This window comes from Barbus barbus, assembly GCF_936440315.1.
Source record: "Barbus barbus genome assembly, chromosome: 11".
Lineage (NCBI taxonomy): Eukaryota > Metazoa > Chordata > Actinopteri > Cypriniformes > Cyprinidae > Barbus > Barbus barbus.
The window spans coordinates 5,363,810-5,386,153 of NC_136739.1; the positions used below are offsets into that span (position 1 = coordinate 5,363,810).

At 39.0% G+C, this 22,344-nt stretch overlaps 1 protein-coding gene across 1 annotated transcript in view; it reads left to right on the forward strand.

Moving 5' to 3' along the window:
- Positions 1–5,257: 5,257 nt before the first annotated feature.
- Positions 5,258–22,344, forward strand: part of LOC306877282 (TSC22 domain family protein 1-like) — a 51,929-nt gene continuing 34,842 nt past the window's right edge. Inside the window, exon 1 of the mRNA XM_079428947.1 lies at positions 5,258–8,329. Coding sequence (XP_079285073.1) covers positions 5,781–8,329 — 2,549 coding nt within the window. The 5' untranslated portion in view covers positions 5,258–5,780. The remainder of the gene's footprint in view (positions 8,330–22,344) is intronic.

Here is a 22,344-nt window from a genome sequence, read left to right on the forward strand (position 1 = left end):
GTCATCGGAGCGACTTTTATAGCTATTTACCCCCATCTAGTGGCCATGTGAAGAAATTAGATTGACTTTACATTGCATATAAGATAGTTTTTGAGCGAGTTTTTTTTTTTTTTTGTAGTTTAACCAGCCAAGGTTAATAAACATTAAATTAAATTAATTATATGTTCTATGTGTGGCATACAGAACATAGGACTAAATATGTTTAATACTAATCACTACTAATAGGCTATTATAAACTACATTAGGGTGCAAAGCTGATAGAAATATATAACATCGTCAAAATTGACAATTTGACTCATTTAACTCTGTTTGAGTTTTTATGATAACCACAAAATCACAAAAAAATAAAAATAAAAAATAAAATCAACATTCACATTTTGATATTCATCCTCATTGACAAATGACTCTGGATTATACCTACATAATTAATTCAGCAGAAATCTAAACTTTCCTGAATGGCTAAATCCAAACTGTTATGATTTCAACTATGAACAGTAAAAGAAAATCTCATGAAGCCGCCACTAGATGAAGCTGTTTGACCCTCTTTTGTTTCCATAGTTCTCAAAACTAGGGCCTGTTTCCAAAAACCTGAGATCAACATAGCAAACTGAATTTAGCATTTATAAGACCATTCAAATTGAAAGTGAAGTGTTAATAGTGACTATATTTGTATTAAAGTGAAAGTGACATACGGCCAAGTATGGTGACCCATACTCAGAATTCGGCCTCTGCATTTAACCCATCCAAAGTGCACACACACACAGCAGTGAACACACACACACCGTGAACACACACCCGGAGGCCAGAGCAGTGGGCAGCCATGCTGCGGTGCCCCGGGAGAAGTTGGGGTTCGGTGCCTTGCTCAAGGGCACCTCAGTCGTGGTATTGAGGGTGGAGAGAGAGCGCTGGACATTCACTCCCCCCACCTACAATCCCTGCAGGCCCAAGACTCGAACCTGCAACCTTTGGATTACGAGACTCTCTAACCATTAGGCCATGACTACCCGCTTACCTGATATCACTTAAATCTATCAAAAGAAGTTGATTTATACTAACAATAGATAGATAAATTAGAAATAAACTAAAGAAAAGCTTAAAGCCCCATCCAAAGTTATATAATTATTTCACCTTATGGTCAAAGAGGCTGGTTTCATGTTTGACTCAGATGGTTTACACAAAGTACATCTTTCATAGACCAAAAAGCTTTCCTTTCACCACATGTTCATATTTCATGTGAATTCAAACCTTTTCTGAACAAGTAGCTTTGCAAAGATTATTCACATAATATTACAGAGTGCTGAAATGAAGGGTGAGCCGTCCTTGCTGTCACTGTCAAGGGCATATCATGAGGTAGAGGATTCTGGAACAAGCTGTGTTCGTTTAGTCATAGTTGAGTTTGTAGACTCGACATTTTAACATCATTACAAGTGAAGTTGTGAATGAAACAATGTGAAAAAAAAAAACATGTTTGAATATCCTGCAATGTTACCCAGCAGGCCTCACAGAGTACAAAAGAGGAATTTATCAAGTTTTCGAGCAAAAACGGATAATGTCATTTAATGCCTCTAATCACTTACCTTGCCTATTCACGTGTCCTATAAATAAACCGGCTTAGTAGTTACTTGTAAAACCTGCTTTAGTATGTGCACATTTATCAGTAACTTCCATGCAATTAAGAAGTTACTTAGATGATCGTTTTCATAATTGCTTTATTTGCTTGTTTTGCTTCCACCATAAATGGCCTGTTGTTTGAGATTTCTTTTAGACATAGCTTCCTTGGCCTCAAACAAGTGAATAGCATTCTGTTTTGGATTTATGTCAGTGGTCTTGTGTGTATAGGATGCTTTGTCTTTAAAGTTCTTGAAGAAAAACTACTTTAAAACAGTTGCATTTCCTCATAGAGACAAGAAGGAGGTCCAGGTCAAACACTTATGATGAATTTGCAGATGAGAGATGCATGCCCTTACCATGATGCTCTGTTAAATACTGTAAAGTCAGCTAAGCTTTCCACTTAACCTCATAATGCAGTAGTATTATTAGCTGACTCTTCAGGTGCTGCATGAGTGGTTTCATGTAGAAAAAGGCTAATCAAAACAAGTCATATTTATGGTGCTTTATTTACATTTACATTTAGTCATTTAGCAGACGCTTTTATCCAAAGCGACTTAAAAATGAGGACAATGGAAGCAGTCAAAATCAACAAAAGAGCAATGATACGCAATTGCTATAACAAGTCTCAGCTTAACGCAGTCCACGTATAGCAAGTTTTTTTTTTTTTAAATGATATAATAAATAAAAAGAAAACAGGTAGAATACAAAAAGATTAGAGAAGCTAGTGTTAGTTATTGTTAAAAAAGAAAGAAAACAAGCAGTTAGAAAATAAGTCTAAAAGGGGCAAGTTAATACAATTTAATCTAATATACATATATATAATTTAATAAACAGTTTCAAAACAGCTTCACAGAAATAAAAAAGGAAAATAAGTGCAATAAAATTCTTCAGCTGTAATGCAGCTCTACAGAAATGGTCATTATTCAACTCAATTTATTTCAGTAACAGTATAAATTTCAATTCAGCTAGATCTACAGTAACAATATTTAACTCAAGTCAGTTCGGTGTTGATTGAATTCAGTTCATTTAAAGTATTGATGTTGCAAAGTCCAATTTCAAATCAAATTTTATTCAGCTCTACAAAAGACAATAATGTCATTATTCAGCTCTAATTTGTTTAGTGTTGATTCAGTTCAGTTTAACACAATGTTGTTAAGTTCCTTTCAAAGGCAGCTCAACAGAAGACAATAGAGTGAATATCCAGCTCAATTCAGTTCAAGTTTTGTTCTCAATCCATAGTGCCAGTGCAGTCAAATCGATAATATTACTGAATATTAAGTGTCTTTTGAACCCCAAACCAAAGGCACAAGTGGCAGGGAACCAAACTCAATCAGACCCTTCTAATTATCGCTATTTAAAAAGTTCACATCAAACAAGATTTTGTTTTTAAGGACCTCCTTTCAATCCATAATTTCACCCTTCATTAAATGTGTATGTAAACACCCTCTTCACACGTGAAATGTGCAACAGTGCTTTGGTTTGCAGTCAGCTCCAGTATAGTTTATATCTGCTCTATCATTCAATAACAAACTCTCTGCAAGGCCTGTATTACATTGCGACAGATTCAAAAAAACAATCTCAGTTAAAATGTTCCACACAAATGTTGAGGTCAGATACGATCTGCAGCCTTGTTAAAGTAAACCTCGGCCAACTCTTCCTAACATTCTCCGGAGGGATAAGCTTTCATTTCGGAGTGAAATTACACAGAACAATGACAATTCTCATAGAGGTTCTCTACTTTTTCCTATATCACCAAAGATACCTGTTGTAATAAGTGTTTACAAAATGAAAGCAGACTCCAGTGTATAAATTGACCATTATTGTTTGGGAGCACAATAGCTCTCTGTGTTTTTTGTTGTGGAGTGCCTGTGTGATTTAAAGCTGCTGACAGCATCAGACGCTTACATTGCAATCAGCTCTCGCTGGCTCTCTCCCTCTGAAATTTGTATGGATGGGCACTGCCTGTCTGCTAGGTCTGGACATCAGGGCACACGCCCATTTTGGGACTGTCAAACCTCATTTCCTCATTCTTAATGTGTTACTCTACCATCTCTCACTCGGGTCATTCCTTTTCACATTCAAGTGCAAAGGTTTGGTGAGGGCAAAGGGATGTGTCAGCCCTTTCTAAAGGGACACTCATAAATCAACAATTTGATGTAATAAATGACAAGATGATGTGTCAGACATTTGGTGACTTGTCTTTACGAGTGCTGTCTGTATGAGAAATCCCCATAATGTGGATATTAGAAAAATCACAAGCAGGACTCTCAACAATACTATATATTACTGCATATAACAACAGCTTTTACACATTAAATACAGATAATATTATATAAAAAAAAAGTACTATATTCAACAATAATCATAAATATAACTAAATAAAACCTATTATTAAATATATTCTTCAATTACTTTCTGTTACCCTTTTTCTTCCAAACAGACTTTTTTTTTTTATATTCAATTGTTTACAGATTTTAACAGTAAAGTGAACCACTATTTCGCCCAGTAGCTGTGATGGTAAATCTTGAGCATTATACATATCTGGTGTTCATACTTTTGAAAATGTATTTTCTTCCGCACAACAAAGATGCTATTCTCACTGTCACAGCTGAAAGCTAAATATAGTTGAATCAGTGCACATGAGATACATTCCTTGTTGTAATTTTATAACCTAGCTTTCAACGTCTGAAATAAAACACATATTGTGGAATTAAATGATACCGGTTTAAAGTAAAACACATGAATAGACGCATAATTCCTTGCGAAAGTTAACCATGGTTTTACCACAAATAAAGCCAAAAACCACGGCTACTATAGTTAAACCATGGTAACCACAAATTAACTAATCATAGTTTAACCATGGTATTAAAACTGTGGTTATAAAAATGGTAATCAATATGCCTAAAAAGCATGGGTACTACAATAAAACTATGGTTAATTTTCGTAAGGGATATTCTATGTAAAAGTCTGCTGGAGCTAGAGCTTTAGTTCTATAGTCCCCAAACACGAGGTGAGCGACAAACAGCGTTTGTGAAATAACTGTGTCACTGTGGATGTGTTTGGTTGTTCTTTTCTGTCTGTGGAAATATCTGGCTCCTCTTTCAGACTAGCTGTTTTGTAAAAACAGAACAAATCTCTGGACTATGTTGACAGCATTGTTGTCACAGTGTCTGTTTACATCTTGTTTATGTAGCTGCCCTGTATAGGGAAAAACAAACAATAGCACCCAACCTAAAATACAGGTATTTGCTAAATCTTTCACAGGCTTAAACTGTTTATTTTTGAACTCGACATCAATAAAATACATATTTTCTCATAAACCAATTTGTTAGCCTTATTGGACCTAGAAATCCGTGCCCTTCCTTTCTCTTCCCTCCTTCAATGTCAAATAATAATAACCACAGCGGACAAAAGATGTTATTCTGAGTGTTTGCTGCCACAGTTACCCAAGGCTATAATAAGAAACATCCTTCACCAACACAGTTGGCTGTACTCGGCTGCGCTCGTGTTTTTCGGAAGTCCTCGGAACTCTTCGGAAACCCCCTCCCCCATCCTCGCCAGACTCTCTGGGCTTTATGTCTGGCTGCTGTGGAGGTGAACTGCCATGCGCGGTCGCCATGTTATCGCGCTCTCCTCCCCCTTTCTGGGACTCGTCACAGGCTGATATAGCACTAGCACAGGCTACATTACAAGGAGGCAGCTGGTGAATAGGAGCAGAGTGGGAGAGAGACTAACACAGGACTAAAACAAAAGAAAGCAGGGGATGGAATAAAGCAGGACAGCGCTGAGTCGCGACTCGCTCGGTTTCTCTCTGTCATCTGACGCCGGCTGAAGGACTTCGTTTCGTTTGATTTTGTGCTCTGGTGACTGCGATACAACAATTGAAAATGCGCCTGGCAGTTTGAACTGTGATGGGGAGAGACTGTGTCGTTGTAAGGTTGGATATATCGATCGCCTCGGCCGTCTGTGTCGACTCCCTCACGTTTAAACTTGTGTGCTGAATGGTTTTGCGAGGATATACGTTTGAAAACAACAGCTGAAGCGAATCCGTGTCAGCTAGCTCGCTAGCGACTGTTAACTAGCATTGGCGTTAGCCTGCTCCTCATGGTGGACATTTAAATACACCTCAAGTGGAATTATCGTGGCAGTTACTGGGAAGTGTTGGTTTTATGTGGAAATTACTTGAGCGGCTTCAAGTTGCTTCCCAAAAAGAGCTTGTTCTCTTGAGCTGCGTTTATAACTTTGTTGGAGACCATCCTCTAGAAATGAATCACCACGACCGATCCGGGGACTCGGGCAGCGCCCGAAAAATGGTTTACTCCATGAGTTTACCCAAACGGGAGAGCAGCAGCAGCTCGGTAGGTGGTTCCTCCACATTGACAACTTCTGGAAGCACCAGCCTTAATAGCAACAACTTGATGCTGGGGGATGATTATTCATCACAGGTGCTGATTCAGTCTCAAACGCCGGCTGCATCCTCGCTCGGGCCCCAGAACCCTCCCCAGAGCCTGAATATCCCCGTGCAGGCCACCATGTTACCCCAAACTCTGCCCACCACGGTGGCGCAGATGAAGAAGAAGAGTGGCTTTCAGATAACCAGCGTTACTCCCGCTCAGACATCTGTCAGCACCAACAACAGCATTACAGAGGACACAGAGAGCTGTGACGACTTGGACGAGTCCCACACCGAAGACCTGTCGTCCTCTGAGATCATGGATATGCCTCTTTCACGGGCCAACAATGCGGGGGGACTGGAAAGGAGCTCCTCGGAGGAGACGCTGAATAACTTCCATGAGGCGGAGACCCCGGGGGCTGTGTCGCCCAACCAGCCTCCCAATCACACCCAAGCACACATGCATGGCTCTATGGTTAATGGGACTGTGCACCATCATCACCATAATCCTGTTTCCTCTGGAAAAGCCCATACTGCTGGTGGGATGCAGATTGGGATATCTTTGGGTGCTGCTGTCACGTCTGCGGTGACCTCAAGTTCTGCAAGCACAGGCCAGAAAATGCCTTCAAATGTGGTAGGATTGATTGAAAGCGCCTCTGTTGGCACAACAGCTGTCAAGCCTTTGGCCACTGTCGCCGCAGGAACTAGTATGATCTCTGTGACTTCAGGTGCCACAGTTAGTACTTGTAAACCTATAACAAATAATGTTCCTATGTTAAATTCTGCCAGTGTGCCTGTTGTGGGTGGCAAGAGCACCAGTAGAAGCAGTATAAACTACTCCCCTGCTTTGAATAGTATTAGTAGCCAAATTGTAAACTTGACACACATTCCTAGTGGAATAATTAGCATGGGCATCACCACTGCTACCATGGTTTCTGGTGGTGTTGCTTCAACAGGTGGAGGGCAGGTGGGCCCAGCTGTCATGGGCCAGCACACAATGCCTGCTCCCTCTGTCCCGCCGATGAACGCTCCGCCTCAGCAGGCCCAAGTGCCTACTCCAGTCTCCACCAGCTCGCGTTTCAGAGTGGTCAAATTGGACTCTACCTCTGAGCCTTTTAAGAAGGGTCGGTGGACTTGCACCGAGTTTTACGACAAGGAGACCCCGAGCACAGCGTCCTCTGAAAACACCCCCAGCACCCGGACAGTGGAAAGTATCCGCCAGTTTGTGCCTGAGAGTGTGGCGTGCCCGGACCGAGAGAGTGTCAGCAGCACAGCTAGCCATTATACCGAAAGCCTGGGCAGCGGAGATACAGGTGGCCCCTGTTTGACCTTCCAACAGCCCGCTGCTCAGAAGCACGACTACTCGTCTACTCATAACGTGTCTCAGATGCAACCCCAAGACTTAGTTCATACACATCTTAAGACTAATGCGCATTCTCCGAGCATTCAGCCGCCGGCCACCATGGGAGGACTGCAGACCACAATCGGGCATTCGACTGCAGCTGTGCCCGCTCATATGCCTAAACTGATCTACGCCCAGGCAGCACAATCCTCTTCTGCTCAAGCCCTGCCTTTGGTGACCCAGCAGCAGATGGGCTACCCGCCAGCACAGCAGCTGGCTGCACCGGCCCAGGTAGCGCCGGCACACATTAACCCCTTAAGCCAAGGAGGCAGCTTGCCACCTGACTTCCCTCAACCCAAGCAGATCATGAACACTGTGCCGCCTGGGTCAACACAAACACTTCCCCACCTGTCTGCCCCCATCACTTCTGTGGCGGGGAATGGTCAGCCGATTGCAGCTTCTCAGCAGCCCATGGGGACTATGCCACCCCCTGCTGCTCAACCACTTCCGCAAGGGCTCCTGCAGCCACAACAGACACCCGCCCCGCAGATGGTCCAGCTGGTGCAGCCTGCCGGCGCTGTTCTCATACAGCAGACCCAGGGGCAGCAGCTCGCCCCTCAACCCTCTATGGAGCAACAGCAGTCGCAGCTCAGCAGTCAAGGTCGTGGCACCCAGTTCGTCCCAGCTGTGACCTCCTCAAACGTGCCTCCTAACCTTCAGAGTGAGTCCAGTTTGATCCGGAACGGCTCGAAGGAGCCCGGGTCGCACTTGAGCACCCTGCCCTCTGTGAAACCCACCCTGCAGGAGGATGCCCAGCTCCTGTTACAGCACTCTGCTCTGCTCACGCAACCCAAGCCCTCCGGTGCTGAAGTTTCCTCCCAAATCGGCACCTCCCGTGGTCCTGAGGGAAGCGGTGGAGTCAATGCCTTAACTGCCTCGGCCAGCCTGCTGAAAAGCTTACCTGTGGATGGAGAAGAGGATGGGTAAGTTTCAGAATTATTTTTTTTTTTCATTGCATTGTCTGTTTACTGTTTCCAATTAATTTGCTCTTATAACTACAGCTTGAATAGCTTCATTAAAAATTACACATGCAGGCAGTGGGTGATCAGCGGTATGGCTTAATGTAGTGCTATAAACTTAAATGGTGCTGTGCATTAATTATTACAGCAGGCCGGTTACAGAAGGAGGCCTATAGGCTTCTACAGCCTAGCTAGAAGTGTTTTCTTCATATAACGCACAACTGCAGACTGCTAGACTGTTACTGTGTTATTATAGACCAAAATGTAAATGCTTTGCTCTGCAAAGCATCCCGGCCTGCCTTTTAAAGACCCCATTTGATCACTTTAGTGTGCAGTGATTTTGTGCTGTTGACATTTCCTTTTCAAACAGGAAATTAGGGCAGGACCCAGTAGACTTTTGTTTGATTCACATTCACAAACATGAATTTTTTTCCCCCTAGCTGTTGCTTGTGGTATTAATGGGGGGCTTTGCTATTCTAAAGAGCATTTAATTGGACAAAAAAAGTGAGTGCAGGATGAGTCAACATTATTTTTAGTAAGAGAACTTTTGGACGTTTTAAATGCGTATATCTGTTAAAAGCAAATTGTCATAGTTTAAGGGATACATTAGCATTTAGGTGGCATCGGAGCTAACATTTTATGCACACAAAGCTGGAAATGTAAGAAAAAAATAGGCATTTTGCGACTATATTTAGCTTGCTGAAGGCACTTTTTTGAATGGTTATCATTTGTGACATGTTTGCTTCCAGCTGTAAATCTAAGGGCAAAATAGATCAATGTATCAAAGATGAGTGTATCTGTTTAAACTCTTCGGTTGTCTCTAATTATTGCAGGTACAGCACTATACTCTTCAGGGCTCGCAAAATTTCTAAATCCCTGGTAGCCCTTCGGGCAGGTACTCTTCAGATTTTGGTAGCCCGAAAATTAATTTAACTAGCCCAAATAAAATAAAGACCATAAGTGTCAATCAAAAACATTTTCAATACACAAATATCAACGAATATCAAGGAAAGAGTTTTATTTAACTATTTACAAGGTATCTGCAGAATTCTTAAAAATCTATTTAAGGCAATTTGAAAAATAATTTCTTAGTTTTAAATACGTTAAATGGTATAAGGCCTTAAAAAGTCGTTAATTGAGTTGTATCAAATTTAAGGACCCGTGGGAGCAATGTCCCCTCTAATTTTTATTCTTGCTGAGCAAAACTTTTCTCTATTGGGCGGACATTTCGGGCACCTGAGCAAAAGCATTCTTTATACCAGACCTGTACAGCATGCACACAAAAAAAGTGTTTTACTTTTAACTTTAATGTGCTATTTATATTTGATTTGACCCTTGTTGTAACTAAATGATGTACATTTTAGGTTACTTGAGAAAACATTTTTACTGAACAATACACAGCAGTTCAAAAATTTGGATCAATCATTTTTTTTAAATAAGTTTCTTATGCTCATCAAGGCTGTATCTATTTGATGATAAATACTGAATATTATTTCTCAATAATATTGTGAAATATTATTGCAATTTCAAATAAATGATTTCTATTTTAATATACTTTAAAATTTAATTAATTCCTGTGAAGCAAAGCAGTATTTTCAGAGTCACACGATCCTTTAGAAGTAATTTTAATATGCTGATTTTTAATCAATGTTGGAAACAGTTGTACTGCTCTTTTTATTTAATTAAATTTTTTTATACTGTATTTTTTGGGACCGGTGATAGATAGATAGATAGATAGATAGATAGAGAGAGATATATATATATATATATATATATATATATATATATATATATATATATATATATATATATATATATATATATATATATATATATATATATATATATATATATATATATATATATATATATATATATATATATATATATATATATATATAAAAAGTTAAAAAGAACAGTTTAGTCAAAATAGGGATTTTGTGTTACAATATAAACTATTCAAAAGTTTGGGGTCAGAAATGTTTTTCTTTCTTTTTTAAAGATACTTTTAAAAAAGTTTAAAGAAAGTTAAATAAACTTTATTCAGCAAGGATGTGTTAAATGGATAAAATTGATAGAAATATTTTCTAACAATAGAAGTCTTTACTATTTTAAATAAATGCTGCTCTTTTAAACTTTTTATTAACCAAAGAATCAAAGAAACAAGTAACAGGTTCCAAAAGAATATTAAGAAGCACAACAGTGTCAACATTGATAATAAATCAGCATATTAGAATGATTTCTGAAGGATCATGGGACACTGCTGGCGTAATGATGCTGAAAATTCAGCTTTGATCACAGGAATAAATGCTATTTTATAGTATAGGTATTAAAATAGGAAACCAATATTAGAAATTGCAATAATATTTCTCTATATCACTGTTTTTTTTTTTTTTTATGAATACAGCCTTGATGAGCAAGAGACTCAGTCAAAGACTCAAAAACAAGGTCAATTATTTATCAGGTTTATAATAGAGCCCTAACATAATATTATCAAAACAAACTATTTAAACTGATAGAATAGAATAGAAACTGAAGCAAAACTTAAGCTGAGATCTGTAAGTTAAATATAAAAAAAAGTGAACACATGAATTCTTCTATAGCCGTCTAAACATGGTTATGAAGTACAGTTTGTACAATACACTTGTGTGTGACTGTACATGTTTCAGAGTTTTGTTACCGTTCTTTGCCCATCCTCCGCTATTTCCAGCACTTAATCAAGCCACTCTTCTTTAATACATGAGGACGTTTTATTTCACATGTCATTGCGTTTGCGTTGTCTCTCGTGTTGAGCGCACCGCAACCATTGAAGTATTCAGTTTCTACAGCGACTCATTTGGTGTATCGTTCTCTTTCTATGAAACCTGTAAACCGCATTCACCGGCTCTAACTCTGTCGTGACATCAGCTCTATAGCGGTTTGCCCAAGCATTGCTATTCTTTCCTTTTTACTGGCGGCATTCAATCAAATGGCTTCCCAACACATTTTTGTGTGTGCGAGGCACATTATTTCTTCTGCGCGGCCGCGGTGGAAGAAGAGCACAGTCGCGCACGCGCTCAGCCTAGAGGGAACACTGTGTGGGAGCCCTGTATTTAAGGTAGCCCGTCGGGCAGGGAGTGATACATTTTGGTAGCCCGACTGGAAAACACAATAGCCCCGGGACGTCGGGTTAGCGATTTTGTGAGCCCTGCTCTTTTAGTAGACATCAGCTGATTAACAAACCTGAAAATATTTTCTCACTCTATTGATAGTCTTTCCAAGTTTTTTAAAGACTCAGAAACTGTAGCTTCGGTGTAGTCCATTTTTCACAGTTTTCTCACGGCAAAGCAGAGAATGTAAACTAAATATGATTGCTTACATACTGCTAATAAATACTGTGACATATGTTGTCTTGCGCTGTTCAGAAGAAACAGGAGTGTGTGTTTATACTGTACAATGTTTATGAGTTGTTCATAAATGACGTTTCCTGTGCTTGACAGAGCTTGTCTAACAGATGTCCCAGGGAATCTGACACTCCTTAATGAAACAGACTGTTTTGTCACAGTACACACACATCATTGTTTCTCTCAGGTGTTAGTCATGATCTTAGTTAGTTGTTTGCCTGGCTTTACTTTATAACAATGTCACAGACCAGACTGAGACTCTCTGTTCTGTTCAGATCTATATGTTTTAGATGCAAAGTAAATTGTAGTCGTCCCAAAACATCAGACCCTTATTAGGATGAATATCACAGTGTAACACTGGCCTTATAAATTGTTGGTCTGCACTTATTGTCAGCCACATCTAGATGGTCCTCTGTATACCCTCAATATCTGGGCAATATATCTGTGTTAGTGATGTAGCTTTCAGTCTTTTGGCGAGATTCAGTGTATATTTTGAAATGTATGTATTTGCTCTCAAATACTAGGCTCTTTTCTATCAGAGCGTCATCACTTTAACAAACTCAGCCATTTTTTCCCCAGGTCGATTCATAGTGTTTAATGCAAAAAGTAAAATGCACGATGTGAACATTTTATAAACCCTTTTAACATTAAGTCAGAAATGCTATTAAAAATGCACTCGTGCTCACAAGTTAAATGTCGGGATGAATTGTGAAAATAGTGTAATGAAACTCTTCAGGAAACTTAATGACCAAATCTAAGCATGTTAAACTCTTCATATTCGCAATGTCACTTTTTGTATCGCCAGCAAAATCATTGCGAATATATCCTGTACAGTCAATGTATTGCCCAGATAGCCAGGAACAAGTTCACGGTTAAATATAACTTGGCGTGTTGACAGCTTTAGGCATTTTTGATGTTTGATTATGTGATTGGTAGGGCGATACGGCCCAAAAAAAAATCAGATTTACGATTCAATTCGACCCCCCTCCCCCACACACACACTTAAAATCAATAGGCAGATGACAAAGAAATTGTTCAAAACAAGTTCTAACTTTACGGAGTGTCTATTTACACTAAGTGCAGATAGCCCGCCTTATTGGCTAAGGCTATGTACACTTAACTAAGCCCAACAACATGCGATTGAGTTGGTCAACAAAAAGACGCCCATATAGCATCAATTTCAGTGGTGTAGATGGTAAGGCTCATGCTTTTTGATGCGATCAACCTTTGAGTTTGAGCCCGCCTCTTACCAAACTTTTTTCTCCATTTTCAAATCTCAAATCGCATCGGAAAGGCATTTATTTTCAATAAAAATGAAGGAAATATAGGTATCGGGTAGGTGTAGGGAGGGCTTTATTGTCCCAATAAGGTGGCATCCATTTAATAATTTGAATTAAGTAAAATTTATTTATATAGCACCTTTCACAGACAAGGAGTCACAAAGTGCTTTACAACACTATCAGTAAAACAAATCAAACATGCATTCAATCAAAAATAAAATAAAAACATAAAAACAAAACAAATTAGAGACCGAATATCTCAGAAATGTAATTATGCAAGATGAAATGAAAATGACATCCAAAATTTTCTGAAGACAGTCTGTTTACCTTCAGAAATGCAGTGATATAAAGACACCCACACCGTGATTCAATTCTGAAACATGCAGCGCTTGCTTATTCAAGTCAAAGCTTTTTGAAAAAAAAAAAATCTATTTGTGGCGGTCAGTTTTGATATTGTGGCAGGCCGCCACAAATAAATCAATGTATGGAAAACACTGCATTATAGAACATACAATTTCACTTAGCCTACCACATAGAGTAAGGATGACCGAGGACGATGACGAATGATTTGCAGATCCTGAGCACCATGACAAACATCTAATCTTGTAAAATGTTTGGTAAGTAGGCTACTGCCGCTCCATAGTAAAAACAGAGTACGTGCGATCACCAATCTCGAAAGTGAAACTAAAAAGCCATCCTGCATTCAAAAGCAGTTTCAACGCCATGCATAATAGCTCCCTGATGTCCGCAATTATGATTACCTAATGATATAACTGCGAGAGAAAGTATTGATATTTATCTCCTATATCGTATTTATTGGAGTTCTGTAGTACACGTCTTTTACTTTTTTTTTTTTTTTTTTAGAAAAAACGATTTTCATTCAAACAAGTCGACAAACTGCACATTCGTGTTAATCGATAAAATCGATTTATCGCCCAGCCCTAGTTATTGGAGTAACGTGGAAGACTAAAACATCTATTGGATTCAGATCTATTTTTCAAGGCCTGTTATCCTTGTAATATCTGTTTTTTTTGTGTGTATCATGGCTGTCCGTTTTGACTGGTGTCATTATTTTTGGTGTGGTTGTTTGGATGAAGGACAGTAGGACTACCTACAGAGCCAGCCATTTCAAATATAACACAGTTTCGCTCCTCAGCGAGCAAACAATTTAATTTCAACCGGTTTTATTTCTTTTTTTGTGTTGAAGGTCTATCAGCTGGTGCTGTTTTGGTGTCGAGCGTGAGGCCACTTATACAGGATGAGATCATTCAGTTTTCTCACATTTAGCTTTTGCTCAATAGCAGATTAAGTCAGGGCAAATTATTTGAATGTTTTTATTTGCTGTTCTTAGGTCACAGTGTTGACTAGCAGCCTCGTATAGAAAGATTATCATCTCACATTTGCTTTTTTTCTATGTAATCTGCTCTTGGCAGTGATAAAAGCCACACATGAGTTTCAATGAATCACTCATTGTGTAGAGATCAAGTAGATTATCTCTCCAATTAATGACCCTGTGGAATGGGAGAGGAGAGGAAATGCTTTCACTCGGCCAGATCGGGCCAGAACAGATAACGTGGCAGAACTTAAAGCGGCAGTACATGTGTGCTTTCTCTCTGGGTCCCTCAGTGAGATTCTTTTTCACTGCTCTTCCCATCTCTATTACAGGGATAAATTAGCCAGAAATGAAAATTGTCATTATGTACTCATCCTTTTTTTTTTTTTTTTTTTTTTTAAGAGATGTTAGCCGTAATATAAGAGCTGCTCTTTTTCATACAGTGTTGATTGTACTGTCAAGCTTCAATAAGGGGAAAGTGTTAAAGTGTTCATTTGGTTCTATGGTCTTCTGAAGCCATACAATAATTATATTTAAAGAACAGACTGAAATTTTAGACTTTTACCGAAATACTCATGAGAACATATGATGTTTGCCCTCAGTGACGCCAGGCCTTGGGATGAGCTGCACATGACAAATGAATGGCTAGTTTTTAAGTTGAACAAAAATGACATTTTTATGGCCCTATGAAATCCTTTTTTACACAATTTGTTTTCAGTTTAAATTTTTTGGATTCCGTGTTTTAAATGTTTCAGTGTGCATATATGATTATTATTTTTTAAAAATCCAATTAAACTGTAAAATGCTCATGAAGAGACTCGGAGCAGTGTAGACTTGTCTTGCATGTTAGTCTAATTTTTGTCTTTAAGACTAGTCATAAATTAAAACATTTGGTTAGATGAAAACGTGGATTGGTTTAAGTTGAATCCAGAAAACATAGAGGCTTATGCAGCTGGCCCCGAAGATAAGAATTTAGTGAAACAGCAGATGCTGAAAACACTACGAGCATCACACTTACCTGTGTGTGTAGTAGACAAAACCACGCCACTCACACGGAGACATGTCACATGTCTTCAGTATGCTTCAATATTGTGATTTGATTAAGTGGACAGCCCTGCTTTTCACTAATTCATTCAAAAAAAAATTAAATTATGTGAATTTATTTAGTAAATTTAAGTTATGACCGGATTACACATTTCTGTCTGGGTTTTCAGCATTATGGAAATCATAGGGCCCTAATAAAGATTTAAATTCTGACTGCCATTGTATGGCTTCCCAAAAACTTGAAATATAGAGCATAAGCTGTATGGACCATGTTTATAAGCGCTTTCATTTATTTTTATTGAAACTTTGTTTGAAAGATTTTTTTGTTTTTGAATGCAAGGCCAGCATCTCTTTTTAATTTGTAATGACATGAGGGGGGTGAGTAAATGATAGAATGTTCGTTTTTGGACAAACTTTCCCTTTAATGTGGTTTTTAGCTGCATCATTATCAAACATCAGAAGAGTCATTCTGCATCTGTAATCCAAGACGAGATCCTGTACTTTGAAGTCTTTTTTAGACCAGAGAAGGCTCTTTGTACTCACGTCTCTCTTTTAGGATGATGTCATTAGGATTAGAACCTGTCCTTCCAAACCTGAGAGCACAGCAAAGTACTTTAGGGACTGAAAGCTAATAGGGGCAGAGACCTCATGAGCTCAGATGAACTGGTTTCTCAAACACATTCACAACAGGCATTTGTGCTGGTATCAACTCTTCTCAGGTTTGAAATCTGCAGCCTTTCATATTCTTTCCCAGACGTGACAACATATGGTCCTCGAATGCTTTACTACTTCCTGCATCTCCTAATTGGCATTGTTTTTCTCTGGTAAATCTCTAATCTGAAGACATACTAGGCTGATATTGCCTATTATAGTTAATACTGTTGTTATGAAAAGTACAAGATCACATCTGGTGGAACTGTTGTGTCGAATGTTTCTTTAACTATGTCCTGCTCTGTTCATTTGTCCAGACAGAGTCTCATCTGGACAGCTGCTACGCAACACATTCACATTTAAACATTTTTTTGAAGCCTCTACACACAGCGTACAGGGAAGTGCCAGGGATCAGCAACACGTTTTATTACTTATAAAGCATATTTGCCATGTGGGTATTTTCATCTGGCCCATTTAGCCAGCCCCATTTAAGTGCTCTCAGAACGGGGACCAAGCAAAACAACATCATGGCTGGTGCATTGTCATGTTTTAGCGGACAATTAACATCCTCTTTTGATCTGCTGGGTATAATGATTGCAGCGCATGGCCCCTTTAATTTTATTTTCATTGCTTTAATAATGTTTGTTCAGCAGTGAGAGTAATTATCAGTTTGCATTCACAGATCGCTGGGGATGGGTATTGTTTTATTCTTCTCGTCAGTTTTTTTTTTTTAAATGCATGAGGTATTTGCATAACCAAACCTCTGCCTTTTTATTGTGTCCATGCTTGTTTGCTCTTTTATCATCCGAAATTATTTGGAAATGGACGGAATTGGTGTCAAAGAAAAAGAGCTTATGCTTTTATTGCACAGATGTTGTATTATCTATCTTCCAAGCTCCAGTCTTCTCATTTTCTGACACGTAATGATAAAGATGCATGCTTTTTACTTAAAGGTCAATCCTGTGCCGTCTGATTAATATGCCTACAGAGAAATCCAGATAGCTGCTCTGAAATTAAACCGCTCCCCAGCCAAAGTCGTTATTCATGCCTGAGCTACAGCCTGTAGAAAGTTTGATCCCTTCCTATTTTGGCTTTCTAAGAGCAGTCGTCACGTGAGTCAGCAGAGTTGGAACGCTGCCTCTCGCTGTGGTTTCAGACCGGGCAGGAAATCTCGTGTGCAACCTTAAGCATTGTGCCTTGTGCCCATGCCGTGCTCTTGCTCTGTTAAACATGTACAATGAGATTTCCTCCTCTTGTATCACCAGGCTGGACAGAGTGAAATGAGGTCACCGTGGAAAACATGGCGACCGTTGCACAACACATTTAATTGGACAGCTTCTATTTAAATAGGATTTATTCTTCTGGGATAAATGCAGAACTGTCTTTTCAGCTGGCATTTATTTGATTGCCTTTTAGTGCTTAACACAAACTTTTACAGACTGTATTAATAGCCTGTCAGGTGAACGATTGATGATCTTTTTCCCACCCAGCACCTTGCTCAATCCCTGAGAGATTTCTCCATCTGTGCAGAGTGTCTATCTCCACTTCCTCCCCTGCCACAAACACCATGTGTGCCGCGGATTATCTGCCAGTCAAGTTCTCACCTCTGCACAATTCTAAACTCCTAATACTGGATAACGAGCAAACAGCTTGGGCTGGTGCGCAAATTAATCGCTGTTGCAATCCACAGCCACCTGAGTCTAGATCATCCATCATTTGAGTGCCGTATGATTTTCGCGATCGGGCAAATGTGGACTGAATCGTGGAATCCAGGCATAAAATGGAATTTACGTTATATCCCGGAATGTCATGGAATTTGGTAAATTGATTTTTGTAATTTTGCGACTTTGACTAGGGTCTGTGCATGGTAAAGTGCAAAAAGACAGCTATTTAAATATGAAGTCTGCATGTTCTGTGTCTTTGTGTAAGTAAGCAGTGCCGTACTGAAGCATGTGTGACACTTGTGGTGCTTGTCAGCATCTGCAGTCTTACTATACGAGGACAAACTTCATCTCCAGAGCTGCTCTGAGAGTCATTTCACCAGCATATATATATATTTTTTTTATTTAATTATTTTTTTTTATTTACACCAACCTATAAAAATAAAAGTTTGGTTTAACTTGCAATTGTGGCAAACATATTACTAATGCTCAGTAGAATGTTCTTCTCAAAATAATAATAATTAAAATAATATAATTTATAATAAAATTAACTTTATTTGTAAGGATTGTCAAACTTTTTCTTCCATGTTTTCATTTTAACAGTAAACCTCAGTTGTGCAGCAACAAATGTTAAAAAAATAAAGAATTGTTACATTTTCATTTAAAAGATTAAGTTTTATGCCTTCATTTGACTACTGCAGTTTTTTGGTAATACATTTGTTTTAAAATCATAAATCCAGAAAAACTGAAAATGTCAGTTTTATGAATTCAGTTGATTTAGACATGCTTTTTGATTTTTAAAATTAACCATTGAAATGCAATCCAAAAACATGAGTTTTTGTTAAACTGAAGTTGTTGGTAAATTGTAGAAATTTAATTAATTGGATACTTTTTCAATTATTTAATTAAAATGGAATTCAGGAAGAATAAAATGTATTTCTTAGTGCTCTGATATATGTACACGCGAACCTTGTTGCAGTCTCTATTTAACGCAGTCCCATCCGATGGTAAAAGTATGCTTTGGTTAAGATGGGGTTTATCATCGTTCTCCCAACACTTTGTCCAAAGTAGTCCCTCTTTCTTATGCGAGGAGGCTGAATGAGTGCCGGGCTCTGTATTTAGCATACAGCATGCTGCTGTGTGCCATTAGCACTGAGTCATTGTTTCAGCCACACTGCCAGTGTCGCCTGGCCGCCAGCCATCTCGCTCTTTCTGTGCAGACCCCCGCGTGCTCTCCCATCCCTGTCCTTTGCTCCCGTCTGCCCGCTCGTCTGAGCTGCCACCGAGCTGCTATAGCAACCGGCAGCCCTAAAACCCCTAGCATAGCCCTTCCAGAGTCACCGGTGTCTTCATCACTCTCACTCTGGCTCTGGAGAAGCTGGTCTCATTCAGCAGGGGCTATGAGTTCCCGTTTTAAAAACAACGCCATGCTTCTTTGTGCTGGAAATCTGAATCAAAGGACTTTAGAATTGTTTGCTTAGTTTGAGGATTAGCTGCAGAATACATGCAAATTTATGCCTAGCCTTGGTTCGGTGTCTGGCAGAATGGCAGTGCAGTGCTCTGTCATGGTGGTTTTCAAGGAAGCGCGAATAAAGAACAGATCCCTACAGAGGATTCTGGGTTGCTTTTTCATCCTGGGCACTTTTGGGCTATGTTGGTTCCAGGACTGAATCATTAATAACATTTTGCCTTGTACAATACCTGTATACATAATATACTTATTACTTGGACAACAGATACACAATGAAATTTGGGCTGTTAATAGATTTAACAGTTCAATGTCAATAAATCATTGTCAATAATCTCTTTTTTTTTTATACATGTATGTGTGTATATGTATATATGTGTATGTATATGTGTGTGTAATTTTATATATTTTAAAAGGGCCTTGAAAATGAAGATTCCAAAAGAAAAGTTCATTAAGAAACGGAATCTAAAGTCATATTCAGATATCTTTTAATACATTGAGTTACAGACATGCAAACTTTGGAAAAAAATGTATGGTATGTTTTACACAATTGTTTTGATATAGGGAAACAAGATACGTTTCTAGTTTAAACATAATTTGTTCTTCAGATCCTCCTCTTTAAAGAGAAAAAAAGAATCCACCGAATGCAGAGTGACCCACATTTGGTTTTTGACCGCACTGAAAATGTTTACAATTTAACAATTTACTCCTGAAGTCATATAGAGATTTCAGTATCTCTGGAACTGAACCATATAGGGCCTTTAAAAATGAAGATCCCAAAGGGAAAGTTTAAAACCCAAAATCTAAAAGGACATTAAGATCTTTAAAACCTCTTGAGTTACAGTAGGGTGGCCATATGTGCCATTTATATGGGACACGTCCTGGCCAGGATTTTTATATTGCCTAAAACATCCACCTTTACCTTACCTTTCAATGGGATGGGTGTACTTGTTTTTGGCAGCACAAAAGCTTCATTCGTGGCCTGGTGGTGGATACAGCTACTTGCAGATCATCTTCAACATCAAGACTCCAGCAAAGCATCTGCCAGATTTGTGGGGAGATGAGTCCTAGATTCAGAAAACGGTTGCCGTATCCAGTCATTCAGTTCTGGTTGCGTCTCTTTTGGGAAATACTTCTTGAATTGTTCCAAAAGGAGATGACCAGTGATGTTCTTTCAGGCTGCTGAGACTCAGTCCATTCTCCTCCAGATGCTCCTCAAGCTCAGGAAACATCTCCACATTTCCTTGTTCAACTCGCTCAGCCCATCTTTCCAGCTTTTTCATAATTGCATCAACTTTGTCATTCATTGTCAGGATATTTGTGTTTGGCCCTTGTAATGACATGTTAAGCCTTTCGAATATACATGCCAAATAAGCAAGTTTTGACAACCAAGCTGGATCTGTCAGGCAGTGGGCGAATTACAATTTTGAGTCTTTCAACAATGAGTGCACTTCACACACAGCCTTCCATCGTGATAACCACCGGACTTCAGTGTGAAACAGCAATGCTTCGTGCTGTGAGCCCATCTCGTTGCAAAATGTGGCTAGTAGTCTGCTGTTTACTGGACGAGATTTTGTGATTTTACAATTTTGATTGCACATTTCAAAACACTGTTAATTTCAGAATCAAGTGTTTTGCTAGCAAGAGACTCGCGATGTATGATGCAGTGTGTAAACTTCACGTGAGGAGCCACTTCTAAAACCTTTGCCTTGAGTCCCTTGTTTTTACCTACCATTGCACCATCAGACACCATTATCCCATGAAAGTCCCATCTCTTTTATTTTGGTGTCCAGTTTGATGAAAATGTCACTGCCTGTACAAGTCCCCTCGAGTGCTGAGCAGAAGAGCATATCCTCATGCAGTTTTCCATCAAATGTGTATTTGATGAACGCCAGCAACTGAGCAGAATTAGACACATCAGTAGATTCGTCGACTAGCAGTGCATATTTTTTTCCATTTATCCTATCAATCAATTGACTCTTAATGTCTTTTGCGATATGTACACGGAGAGCGACTGTGTCATTCGACAATGGGACAGTCATAAGCTCATTTGCTATTTTCTCACCCGACACACAGCCACAGCAGTGGGCTTTATCAGGGTTTCCCCAGTTGTGTGTGGCTTTTTGGTCTGTGCGATCCAGTACGCCACCTCATAAGATGCCTCCAGAGCATTAGAAGTAATTTTGGCTTGTTGTGCGATCATGCGTTTTTGACCCTGTTTTTATTCTGCGCTTTACAATAAGGTTCATTAAGTTAACATTAGTTAATGTGAACTAACAATACTTCAACAGTATTTATTAAAGGGGGCATAACACACAGTTTCACCCAATCTCATGTTAATCTTGAGTACCTATAGAGTAGTAATGCATCCTTCATATCTCCAAAAAGTCTTTAGTTTTATGATATTTAAAGAAATATTCAGCTTTACGATTCTCTCCGAAAAAAAGCTGAGCTCCTGGAGGCGCTCCGTGGGCGGAGCTAAAGAGTGACGAGCATTTGCGTCGATCGCGAACAAAACAGACGTTTGATGCCATTTCACTTACCATCTGCAGTTCTGAATCATGACCGGGATCTTTTATAGCTGAGACCGCTCCATCTTTCAGTATCAAATGATGTGCAAATCCAGCGTCAAAACGTAATTTTAAACCGTAACGGAGGCTTGAGCCGTTAATAGCAGACTAATGCAGTTATTACAGTTAATAACTAAGTTATGAGAGGAGAGAGAGAGATTACCCCTGTGACAATCAATATTGACAATCAAAAATTTGAGCCGGGGACCTCTGGTTGAGTTAACACCGGATTGACAAATCAATTTTTATTTCATTTAGTATTTCCTTTTTTATTTAAGAAAAAAACAAAACATGTAAGTCTTGGATCTCCTTGTTCATTTGGATGACACCAAAAGTATCAAAGTAAATATCAGTATTTCCTGTAAAAAGTAGTCTTTGCAGGAGCTGTTTTTGTTGCGGTCTTAATATTTGTTAAAATATGTATGTCATACTTTAGGTTGTATATTTTTATAAAAAGTGCAAATGACTTTGCTTTGACCATCAGGATTTTATTTATAGATCTATAACAATGTCCAATGTGATACATGTAGTAATAGTAATTTACTGACTTTAACACATCAGTGCATTAAATTTTATGCTCCTGACCGGC